Source organism: Myotis daubentonii, chromosome 4 (assembly GCF_963259705.1).
Source record: "Myotis daubentonii chromosome 4, mMyoDau2.1, whole genome shotgun sequence".
In the NCBI taxonomy this organism is placed as follows: domain Eukaryota; kingdom Metazoa; phylum Chordata; class Mammalia; order Chiroptera; family Vespertilionidae; genus Myotis; species Myotis daubentonii.
The window spans coordinates 76,021,473-76,034,627 of NC_081843.1; the positions used below are offsets into that span (position 1 = coordinate 76,021,473).

The 13,155-nt window shown below is 43.8% G+C and overlaps 1 protein-coding gene across 1 annotated transcript in view; it reads right to left on the reverse strand.

The window, feature by feature from the left end:
- SV2C (synaptic vesicle glycoprotein 2C) overlaps positions 1–13,155 on the reverse strand; it is a 161,223-nt gene that overhangs the window by 123,538 nt on the left and 24,530 nt on the right. Inside the window, exon 2 of the mRNA XM_059694290.1 lies at positions 1,051–1,722. Coding sequence (XP_059550273.1) covers positions 1,051–1,630 — 580 coding nt within the window. The 5' untranslated portion in view covers positions 1,631–1,722. The remainder of the gene's footprint in view (positions 1–1,050; positions 1,723–13,155) is intronic.

Here is a 13,155-nt window from a genome sequence, read left to right on the forward strand (position 1 = left end):
TACACATTTCTCTAACTTCTTACATTCACTGCCCAATGGAAATAAGTGAAAGTATTAACCACAGCTTTTAACAATATGAACCTTGAGTCCATGGCAACTGTATAATAAAATTCAAATCTGCTAGGTGTTTTTTTATAGGAAGGTCATATTATTTTTAACACATATCACTGAAATAATAATATGATTTTAAATAGATTTTTAAATCCTATGAGAAAAATGAAGTTTTTCCAGTTTAGGCACAAAGGTATGAACTTTGAAAAAGATAGAAAAAGTAATGTAGAGAAAAATCTATGAATAAGACTAGTTGAAAAAATGAACATGAAAACATACACATAAATTACAGAAAAAACAAAAATTAGTAGGGTCCTGAAGTATTTTAACCAAACTATTTGGAATCTGCAATCACATTTGTCAGAATTTCATATAATTAACCTCTGTATTTAGGAAAATGTCAAGTAAGTTTCATATAACAGCTTACCTTTGGAAGTTGATAAAGGATAAACCAATGTTACATTTATAATAGTATAAGTTAAAATAGTGTAACTTACTTTGAAATGCATGAAAATATAAGTTGGGTTGATGGATGGACAGATAGGTGATAAAGAAAATATAGTAGCCCTAGCTGGTTTGGCTCAGTGGATAGAGCGTCAGCCTGTGGCCTGAAGGGTCCCAGGTTTGATTCCGGTCAAGGGCACATCCCCTGGTTGCAGGCTCGATCCCCAGTGGGGGCCGTGCAGAAGGCAGCCAATGGGTGATTCTCTTCACTGATGTTTCTATCTTTTTCTCCCTCTCCCTTCCTCTCAGAAATCAATAAAAATATATTTAAAAAAGAAAATATAGTAAATGTTAACAATCGAATCTAAGTGGTGGATATATATATGGGCATCATTGACAATTCTTTTGATTTCTTTGTATGTTTAAAATATTTCATAATAAAGTGTTGGGGGAAAAAATACAGTGCTCTAGACGAATTGTATTCATCCTATTTGTTAACTATGATCAACAGATAAACCCCTTTCAAAACTTGTCCCTCTGACCTGAAGCACTCACCTAGCCACCCGGATCCGGAATTTGGTATGCACAAGTCCGTCTCGGCGCTGGGCAACACAAAGCCAACAACAAACACCTCCACACCGTCCGCCATGAGGGCCAGGCCCAGGACAAAGAAAAGGGTCCATTGAAAACGGCCATGACCACACTCTTGGATTATCAGCTCATATTGCTGAGCTAGTTCTTCCTCATCGGCTTTCCTCTCTGACTCCAGCTCCTGTCGGTCCTTGTACTCATCACCCTTGGGCTGCCCCATTGACACGATGCTGTCTTTCCCTTGGTTCGTACTGGGAATGCCCTGATACTCCCCTTCGTAGATTTCGTCATCTTCATCGTGACCCTCAGTAGCTTCACTGGAGCCTTCATCGTCATTGGCCTCCCCACCGTAGGTTTCTCCAGGTGGGTAATAGTCATCATCTTCTTCTTCGTCCTGGAACCGATTGTAGGACCTCTGGGTGTATTCATCCTGGGCCCGGTCCACTGCTTGATTCACCTTCTTTACTGTTTGTTTCTTCACCACTTTGGCAATGTCCTTGGCACCCTTCACCAGTGAAGTCCTATCCTTGTAAGAGTCTTCCATCGTGTCTCAACTGATAGCCAATGAGAAGATGGGAATTTTTTATAGACTTTGGTCAGTGGCTCAGCATCATCCACTTTAGGTTCAAAACAGAACTGCAAAAAAAGAAAAACCACAGGAGATATTTATTATTCCTTTCTACGTCTTTTTCACCATCTATTTCTTGCTGTCTTTTCACTGCCCCCTCAGGCTAAAACACATTCTTTGCCTTCCTTTCTTTGATATCACTGTACACATGCACAGTGGATGCTGGTTCTCTGCACTTGGAGCATTTAGGGTCTTTATTATTATTGTTGTTTTGTTTTAAGGAACTCTGACCACGAGGTAACTTTGCATAGAATGCAAATAGGACATCTGTCACATTTAAATTTATATCCAGCACCCAGTCGGTATGGCTCAGCCATTGAGCATCGACCCAGGAACCAAGAGGTCACTGGTTTGGCTCCCCGTCAGGGCACATGCCCAGGCTGTTGGCTCGATATCCAGTGGGGGGCATGCAGGAGGCAGCTGATCGATGATGTTCCTCTCTTATTGATGTTTCTATCTCTCAATTTCTCCCCCTTCCTCTCTCTCAAAATCAACAAAACATTCAAAAATTGTATATGACACATATTGAAAATAATACAAAGATATATACTGATGGAGAAAAATAATATTGCTCACACACATCTACACACACTACAAAAGCAAAACCAGAATATGAGAACAATCCTATCTGACCTTAATTCCTCACATAAAAAAAAAAAAAGAAAAAAAAAAACCACCAAAAAACGAAAAAAAAAAAAAAGCAGGCAAGCAGCCCTATATGCAGTGCTATTAAGTCATATATATATTTGTAAAATGTATTTTCCCTCTACTTTCATTGCGTTTCCTTCCTATAAACATATCAGAGATTCACAGGGCACCCTAAACGGACAATGAGCATTTTCCCCTAGTATAGCAGCCATGTCCTTAGGAAACAGGCAGAGTTCATCAAATGATTTTGCAGACGCCTTTGGTAATCAATGAGTCAGAACATCTGCTTGTTTAGTGGGAGGTCTGCCCTTTCAGAAACCACCCCAAGACAGCGGGGCGGGTAAGCCACATGCAATGTCCCTGCACATCCCCACCCTGTAAGTACTCTGTCTCTACTTTCTTCATCTCTGGACACCCTGGCCCCACTCCCACACTCATACCCTCCCTCTCCTCTTGTCCTGCTGCCACTCCAGTTAACTGCTGTCTAGGAAACCAGGGTCAGTGGTCTGCCCTGCCCATCACTTGGTTTTCTTTCTCAATGACAGCCTCCTAGGTCTTGGCTCATTACATTTTTTTTTTTAACAATGTGGCTTATTTTTTATTTTTATTTAATCCTTACCCAAGGATATTTTCCATTGATTTTTAGAGCAAGTGGAAGAGAGAGGGAAAGACAGAGAGAAATATCAATGTGTTTCTCACATTGATTGGTTTCCTCCTGCACGAGCCCCGACCAGGGCCAGGACTGAGGAGAAGCCGGCAACCAAGGTACGTGCCCTTGACTATAATCAAACCCGGGACCCTTCAATCCCCAGGCTGATGCTCTATCCACTGAGCCAAACCGGCTAGGGCTTGGCTCATTACATTTGAACTGACCTCATGGTAACCAATCTTTCACTTGTCCACTGAGCTATCTCCTTCGGTGGCCCAAGTGAGCCAATGTCAGGCCCACCCTTGTACATAGATGATATAAAGGTGAAAATGTTATTCTGTTCCATTTTGTTGTTGTTGTTGCTGACAATCCTCACCCAATGATATTTTTCCCATTGAGTTTTAGACAGAGTGGGGGAAATGGGAGGGAGGGAAAGACAGAGAGAAACACAGATGTGTGAGACACATTGATTGGTTGCCTCCTGCAGATGCCCCTGAACCGAGGTTTGTGCCCTTGACCGGAATCGAACTTGAGACCACTCAGTCAGAGGGCAACACTGAGCCAAACCAGTTAGGGCCGCCCCATCATTAACCCCCAAGCCCTGTGCTGTGGCAGCATTCCAAACATCGATTTATATAATGGCCATTTCTACTTCTTCCTTTTGTATGAAATACTTGGTAAGTGGCTATTACAAACATACATTTAAACTGCTCACTCAGACATCACTAACAAACCCAACAATAAAGACAAAAAGATGTTTGTTTATAAATGGACTGCGCTTCATTACCGCCGAATCCCTACACATGCCCTGTAACAGGCAAGACAGAGGCGTGGCTCTGCAGACCTGTGTTTTGGAAAACAACAGAATGAAATTAAAGTAAACATGTGATTACAAGGCTTTCTGCCCAGTGTCTTAAAGGATTTTTCTTTGTTCTCTTCCTTCTTTCTCTTTGGAGAGCTGAGAGGCAGAGGAAGGGAGAGATGCGAAGACCGCGAGGAGAGTCAGAAAAAAAGGAAAGGCAGTGAGAAGAGGATGAGGATGGGGTGCTCAGGAACTCAAGGAGGCAAGAAAAAGAGAAGGGAGCACGATGAGGAACAATGCTGGAGAAGGAGAGACATTTCCTACTTTAAAAATTGGAAGCAAAATTAAAGCATTTCACACAATAAATGAAGCCAACGGCTGTACTGCCCATAAACGGACGATCATGTCAGACGCTGCACGGCAGCAGCTTCCTGTGCACAGAGCACCATGGACACGGCGCAGCGTGATCCCAAGCCTGGCCAGTGTGAGAGCGGCTCCGAGCCGCCTTAAGGCGCCCCACCCCCACTCCGTGGCAGTGCCTGCTAGGAAACCTTCTGCAATTGCTTCTTCTAATCAATAGTAAATAAACTCACTGCACTGGCTTTCCTGCTTTTGCTCTGTCACAAATATTCTAACCTCATGCTTGAAGGGGTTCTCTCCCCTTCCCCTGAAAGGCCCCTGTCAGGGGGCCACCTCTAGACAGAAAGCAGGCATGGTGTCTCCACTGGCATAATTATGACAGAAAATCAGATAATTCTAACCTCTAACTGATCTAATCATGTGAGCAATGAAAAAAGAAAAAGAAAAATTATGATTCAACTTTTCAGTTTTGAAAAACACTTCTTGTAAAAGTCTTGATCAGGCCCCAAACAGGGAATGTGTGTATAAGCTCTTTCTGTGATTCGAGGTTCCTCATGCCCCAAACACAAGCTCTGTCAGGGGTGGGTAGGGAACAGCCTGCCCACAGGCCACAGAAGGCCCACGAAATCATTTGGCCTGGCCCTGACAAGGCATTAGGGGTGAGTTAATTAAGAGTTTGACCGAATATAGTAGCCTAATTTTTAAATTGATAATTATGTGTGGCACAGAAGCTAATCTATAATAATAAAAGCATAACATGCAAATCGACCAAACAGTCTGTCCAGACAACCTTCCGGACAAAGCCAGGGCTGCAGCTGTGAGGGTTGAGGCAGCCACCGCGACGGAGGGATAGAGGCAGCCGCCGTGGCTGCAAAGGCCTACTCTTGCACGAATTTCGTGCATCAGGCCTCTAGTGATGTAATATTCAAATGGCCCTTGGCAGTAAAAGGTTTCCCACCCCTGCCTGCTGATTCTCAGATCTTGATGGAAGAGACTGGGTCCTGTAGTTTGTAGTCTCATTAAAGCAAAGAAGAGTTTTCCATATTTCTGTATAAATAAGGGCAGGTATGAATACTTATTTAAAAAGTCTGTGTAAAATCAGATGTTTGTAGATGTTGCCATTGGAGAAAACTGGGTGAAAGATATAGGTGATCTCTGTGTATTATTTGTTACAACTGCATGTGAATCTACAATGATACCCAAATAAAATGTGAAACAAGAAAATAAGTTTGCACCAGCTTTACTAAGCAATCTCGGAAAATGTGCAAGCTGCTTCACTAGTGGGCAGACAAGTTCAGGGGAGGAGTTGTATTTTATGGCTATGTCTCTCCCTGGTAAATGGAAAAATGAAAAAATGCTGGGCTCATCCCAGAGATCAATAGGAACATGGCAGGTGGTTATCTGAGTTGAAATTTCTGGCAAATGAGAGAAAAATGGTGTTTTCTCATTGTAAGTTCCATTTGATTACTAGTGAAACTGAACATCTCTTTCCTTGTAAAATCTTTTATCTTTTGCCCACTTTTGTATTGAGGTTTATAGTTGGTTTAACGCTGGCCTCCAGAAAGATACATCTATGTCTCCTAACCTCCAGAACCTATGAATGTGACCTTATTTGGAAAGACGTGTAATTAAGTTGAAGACCTCAAGATGAGGTCATTCTGGATTATCTGGGTAGACCCTAAATCCAATGGCAAGTGTCTTTATAAAAGAGAGAAGACACAGACACAGAAGGGTAGGCCATATGAAGATGAAGGCAGAGACATTAGAGTTATCCTACATATTAAAAGCCTAGGTGGCGTCACGCCCTTGCGTGACAGCGTCACAAGACGGCGGCCACAAGATGGCCACATGCACAGCAGAGGCGGGACCCGGTGCCGCTCCACACAGTGAGGCCTGGGGGTCACACGGCTCTGCACGGCATGGAGGAGGCCGGTCCCGGCGTCTCCTCCACCTCAGGCGGAGGAGGCGGGTTGTGGCAGGGGAGGGCAGTTGGAGGCCATCAGGCGAGCAGGGGAGGGCAGTGGGGGCCATCAGGCGAGCAGGGGAGGGCAGTGGGGGCCATCAGGCGAGCAGGGGAGAGTAGTTGGGGGCCATCAGACTGGCAGGGGAGGGTAGTTGGGGGCCATCAGGCCTGCAGGGGAGCATTTAAGGGGCGATCAGGCAGTCAGGCAGGCAGGCAGGCGAGCAGTTAGGAGCTAGCGGTCCCAGATTGTGAGAGCGATGTCCGACCGCCAGTTTAGGCCTGAATCCCCGGAGGGGTCCTAGACTGGACAGGGTGCAGGCTGGGCTGAGGGACACCGCCCCCTCCCCCCCAAACACACAAATTTCATGCACCCGGCCTCTAGTATAGTCATAAGCCAAGGAGTGCCTAGGGCCACCAGGAACTAGAAGAGGCAAGGAAGGAGAATCCTCTGTGGAGTGAGTACAGCCCTACAACATCTTGAACTGTGAGAGGAAAAATGCCTGTGTTTTAAGTCCCCCAATGTGGTAATTTGTTAAGCAAACTCAGGAACCTAATACAAGGTCTTTTTCTTACTGAATTTTAAGAGCTCTTTATATAGTAAGGATCTAAACTCTTTTGTCATACATGCTGTAAATACTTTTCTCAGACGGACTTGTCTATGGGGTTTTGCTACGTAAAGCTATTAAACTATTATTATAGAGTTTATTATAGGTTCTTCTTTCATGTTTCCTGCCCTAATCATTTATCAAGGCCCTCCTGAACTTCCAAAATTTCCAGCTAAACTAATTCATTTTAGTTTCATTGTTTAATGCTTAGTTCTGGAATTTATTTTGCTATACTGTGTGAAAGGGGAAATTTAAAAAATGAGTAATCAAATATCTCAGAAACACTCATTAAAATGCCCCTTTTATGAGAGACAAAATTCCTATATGCATTAGTGCCTCCTCAGTTTTGAATTCTGTCTAATATGTTTATCTACTCTTGCCTTCCTACCATTTAGCTTTAATTTTTATCACTTTGTTATAAGTTTAATATCTATTAGTGCCTGTAGACCTCATGACTCATCCTTTGCAAATATTTATTTTTGTCCATTTTCTCTTCCAAATGAACTATTCATTAGAATTTTAATTAAATTATACTAAGAATTTTATATTAAAATTTTCGTTTGAATTTTAATGAGAATTGTACTGTTGGCAATTTTAAGGGAACTGGTAAAAGTCTTACAACAGTCATCTCATCCAAAACTGTATCTTTCTATCTATTCAAATCTTTTATGTGACTCTGTTACTATGTTTTCTTCTTATTATGCCAGTTATTTAATAAATAAGATGCACAAATACATATAAAAACATATACATATTTGTTAATTCTTTATTTATTTGTATATTTGTTTACTGGTTTCTCAGAACCATGTCATATATTTTTGCCACAAACTTTAATTTCTGTTGTATCCATTCAGTGGGCCAGGAAGTGTGCTGTGGGGAACAAGGGCAGAGAATTTTGATGGTGGAATAGATCAGATGAGCTGCAAGTGTTGGACTAACTTGCTAGAGGACAATTCAGAAAGGGAAAGTTCTGAATCAGGTAGACAGTGCTAGCCCAGCCTTCCTCTCTAGACCCTTCTATCAACCTCGGCCCTTCTCTGGTAAAGTGTTAAAACAGTGTGGTGACTGCAGGGGGAAGGATGGGTGGAGGTGGAAGAGGGTATATGGGGGATAAATGGTGATGGGAAAAATAAAATAAAGGGGGGAAGTAAATTTGAAAAAAGAAGCAGCAACTTTGCAGAAGAATTGGCAAGAGACTTGGGGTATCTTCAGTGGAGCCCGAAGGAGTGCAGTGCTCTTGGATTCCAGTCGCTAAGGGGAAATCAGATGCCTGAGGAGCGAAGCAATCTGCATCATTAAGCATCGTCAGTAACAAAACTGCCCTTCACAATTCCTACTCTTAAGTAGCAGCAAAATACTCTCTTCTCTGAAATGGCCAAAGGCATTCTGACAGATGACTTCCCTGGCATTGCAGAGGCTGGCCATCTACAAATGCGGTAAACACCCCCTGAGTGAATGTGGTCAGCCCTCTTCTCTCATGGGCCTTATGAAGCATGGGAGGAAGACGCAAAGAGAAACAAAGCCAGGAACTGAATTCCTTCCTGAAGCTTATGGGTTAACACACACGCCCTCCAAAGCAGGAAGAGTAGGAGAAGGGTGACTTCCCTCAATAACTCTCATCTCCCCTGCAATTATAAAAGGACCCCCAGGAAGGCCTGGGGTGGGACCAGGGTTGGGTGGAGGGGGGAAAAGGGGAGAAAATGGAAGACATCTGTAATACTGTCAACAGCAACAAAAGCCCCCCAAAAGATCCACTCACTCATTCATCAGGTATTTATTAAGCACCTATTATGTGCCAGGCACTCTTCAAGGACCTGAAAAGAGGAGATTGAACAAATCAGACAAAGTCCTTAAGTGTAGGGAGCTTCCTTTCTAGTGAGAGGCAGATAACAAAACAAATACATACATAGTTTCAAGTCGTGGTGAGTGCTGCAGATAAACATCAAGGGGTAAGAGGTCGGAGCAGCGCTGGCCCACAGGACCTCCAGTGATGACGGAGGTGTTCTATATCTCCTCTGTCCAATAAAAGCAGGACAGAGATTTACATTTCAATAACCACACCTGGCTGGTAGCTACCACACTGGACAGCGCAGGGACAGAGCGTGCAGGAGATGCTGTTATCTAAGGGAAGTGGTCAAGGCCGGAGCCTTTTGAGTAGAAGCCTGATGAAGGCCAGGGCATAAGCCATGCTGTTTCCCAGGGACTCAGAGCTTTCTGGACACACAGAACAGCAAGAACAAAGGCCTCAGTGGAGAATGGCAAGGAGACCAGAGGCTGAGCAGAGTTGAGGAGGGATCACAAGGGAAGTGGCTGGGGACAGATCATAAAGGGCTTTGAGGGCCACAGTAAGGCCCTTGGGTTTTCCTCTAGGTGAGAGGCGTTTGCAGTAAGGGATCTAGAAGAATGGAGCTTAATAAAGCCTTATTTACCTGAACATTGGAAATACCTCATCTTTAACTCTCATTAGCCCTGCTCCTTCACATCTTTATTCAGATTACACTCATCTGATAATATGACAACTTCAGAATACAGGCAGCATTTGTGAAATACCTTTAAGGACAGGTTCGAAGACGGAGAAGGACAGCGGGGAAAAAAGTTCCTCAGTACAGACCAAGTGATCAAGAGAAAAAGGTAGGTCTTATTTGCACCTGCCTTTTTAAATAAGATCTGTGACCATTTATCCTTCTCCACATTCACTCTCTCTCTCTCATCAGAGCTATTTCAAAATGAGACTGTTTCAGTTTCTCTGCTTGCCCATCTCTGGACACAGAGAGAAAAGAAATGGATCCAGGCAATTTATAAATGAGATAGCTATATCTTATGTATTTAGACGTTGGCTATGGAGCCAGTGAAATACTGGTGTCGGGCAGTTATTTAGACCCAACGTTGAAACACAAAAGAGCTGTGTAATCCATATCCCACCTCAGGGGAGTACACACGTGATTATTCCTAAGTTTATACAGAAACACCAGGACATCCCTTGAGCAAACAGATGTCCGAGACATATTAAAATGGACTGCATGATTAGACACAAAGTGATCCTGTTCACACACCTGGGTTCTAATACTGCTTTTGCCACTCACTAGCTTTGTGACACGAGGCAAGATGTTTATGGACTCAGTCCTCCGTGGCATTGCCTATAAAGCAGAAAATAAAAGTGCTCTTGGAGGATTAAATAAAATAACATCAAAAGGCAAAGCGTGGTACCTGGTACCTAACTCAGTAAGTGTTAGTTGGCTTGAAATTATAGAAGAATAGAAGAATGTCCTTTATAAATATAATCCATCGTCCAGCAGTGACAGGGCCAGCTCCCTTTCTGAAAGGAAAAATGACTATTAAGCATGGGCTGGCTGCGCTCTGCTGTAGCCAGGAGCACAGGCTGGGAGTCTCCAGGCAGCAGCCTCTCTTTCAGAACAGGCTCAGCCTGGGTGTTTACGGCTGTTGCCAGAGATACACTCCCTGAGGTTGAGCAGTAAGGAGAACACCAGGAAGCATGCCTATTTGTCCCCTTGCCTTTGCTGAGCAAGTCCGGCAATGTGATTAGCATGCTGGCAGAGTTTTTAATGCAATTCAAAGGCAGAGCCAGAGTTATCAAGTCTGCCTCGCTAATATTACATTGATAACAGCAAAACACTCTCCTGGACCTCAGTTAACGAACTCTCTCAGATGTCAACAGGATGAGGGGACAGAGCCCCACCTCTCTCCCCACCCTCCCCCCAGGCTTGTACTGTATTTCTTTTAGTGTCTGAAAATGATGTGTGTTTTTTCTGCTTTGTGCATGCCTTCCCTAGAAAATATTTCATTTTTGCAAGGTTCCTAGGGTGATGGCTACAAAAGCTGCCTTTGTTTACTTCATCAACGCCAAGCTCATGATAAATTCCCCAGAGCATGCTCCCCAAGGGCTGCTCTGCTCCTTGCTCCCATTGCTTGTGGCCTCTCAGAGGGCAGGGTGGTACCAGAGACTCAGCACCTCCACCAGCATTCTGTGGCTGAATGCTGTGCAGCTTAGAGACCAAGGTGTTTAGTGGTGCAGTCCCCGCAGCATGACCCACAAAGCAAGAGAACTGGAGTGTTCACTGACTCCATGTTCCATGTTCTGCCCAGGGTTCCCTTGGAACCAGATGCTTCAGCGTGATCAAGGCAGCCCCTGGAGAATGGGTGCTCTGGTCTCTCCTCTGTTTCTTTTGTAACAAAGCCTTCTCCTTTACTGTCACTGGTGAAAAGAGCTGTTCACGAATTCATATACAACATGCAAACAAAGGGCTAAGGAGTTCTGGAAATACTCCACCCTTCCTTAGTCTGAGGAAATATTTAAAGTGAGGAATTTCAAGCTCAGTAATTGGGCTGATAAGTGAGATACTGGGGGACAGGAGGGACTTCTTGATTTCAATCCTCCCCAGTGAATAGCCTACCAGTGTATGAGAACAGATCTGGGCCGAAAGCCATGGTCACAAGGGAAGTCAGAAGTCATCCATCCGCTCCCCAGATTGCCATTTCTTTAAAGAAAGAGACCTTGTTTTGGTTCATCTCATTCTTGGTGCTCAAGGCAATGCCGGACACTCATTCACTCACTCATTCAACTAACAGCTACATTTCAGCTACTCAACAGTAGGGTCTAGAGTAGACTCTGATTCTAAGCATACATGAATTAAAGGCACATCCTCGCCATCAAGGAATTTTCCACTTGATGTAACCTCCAGCTACCAAACAGATAAGTATCTTAAAATGTGAAAAGAGATATGTGCTGGCACTTGGTAGTATGATATTATGGGATAGAGTGGATTCTAACCTGTGTTTACCAGGCAAACGATAAACAAGTAAAGCATTTACTCACCAAGGACTTAGCTTAATAAAGGCCATACAAGCAACTCAGCATGGGTTGAAATAATTATAAAAACCTTTCTGAGATCCAGAACAAAAGTAAAAACAAAAATAGATTTCCAATGCTTTCTCTGACTGTCATACCTCTGGGGCCAACATCAAACTCAACCTGAACCATACTTGTTAAAACTACAATGTTCAGTTTCTTCCATTGGCTTTCTGGTATCTCACCTCTCTGACATGTGATCCACTATTAAATAGCGCAGAGAGGAAAGTATGACAGAAATACATGATCAACCTCTGATTATCTACAACAGTGTTTCCTAAAATGCATTCCAAAAGATATTAAAAAGTGTTCCTCAAAAAGAGTTTATAGACAAATAAGATGGGATATAACCAGCACTTTCTCACCACCTTAGTGCCTATCACTTGGTCCCACAAACATCCCACCTGGTCCTGCCAACATCCTATCTGACCTGGATACTGCAATGGCCGCCTTGCTGCTCTTCCTGGTTCTACCCTTGCCCCTTAGAGGCTCTTATCCACACAGCAACCAGAGAAACCCTTCCCCAAGGTAGGGAGGGTAGAGAGTATTACTCCCATGCTAAGAAGCCCCATGGCTTCCTTCCCACTTCCTTAGTCCCTACATGGCCCAGCCCACCTCCTCTCTGGGCTCATCTTCCACCACCACATACCCCTCATCCACGTCAGCCTACTCCAATGTGCCAAACACTCTTCTGCCTTAGGGCCTTTGCACTTGCTATTCTCTCTGCTTGAAATGTTCTCCCCCCCAGATAACTGCTAGCCTTCCTCCCTCCCTTCCTTCCAGTTTCTTCTCACCTCCATGTAGACCCCTAAACCACACTATCTAAGACAGTTCCCTCATTTATCATGTTCTGACCCTTTATGCTATTTTCCTTATCATCTTTCATCATCTCACAATGTATTATATATCTTTATTTGTTGTTGTTTTTTATTGTCTGACTCTCCCCACAAACAATAAACTCCATAAGGAACTTCTGTGTGGTTCTTGGCTAAATTCCCAGCACCTAGAGGAATGCCTGACCCATTCTAAAATTATTTGTTAAATCACTGAATGGAACACTAAATTAAGCAAAATTGGATTTTGTTATTGTTGTTACAAGGCCTGTCAGAGCTGCAATCTGCTAGCAGGCATTGTGTGCATCTTTCTTCCAAGAAGCAGGAAACTCATCTGAACCCACAACAAGCATTCTCAGGACTAGTGCTGGGGAACCCTCATCAAGGGTGAGCCGCATCGGGGAGAAAACATGTTTGCCAGGGCTGCCAACAGGGAGCAGAAGGCTCCCTCAAGAAAGACAGAGGCCTGAACGGGCTATCGGTGCACTTCCCACAGGAGACGGGTAGGACAGACGCTATTGCCTCTTAGTATGATCCCAGGAAAGCAAATTAATTTTGATGTTTCCTGGTCTAATCTAGGGGAGGAAAATCAGTTTGATGATATCAGTAAGGAATGAACTGTTTCTGCCATGGCCACCCAGGCTATGGAGAGATGCTCGCCTTCGTCTTGCAGTCTCCATCAGCACTGAAATCTAATTATAACAGTCCCAGAGG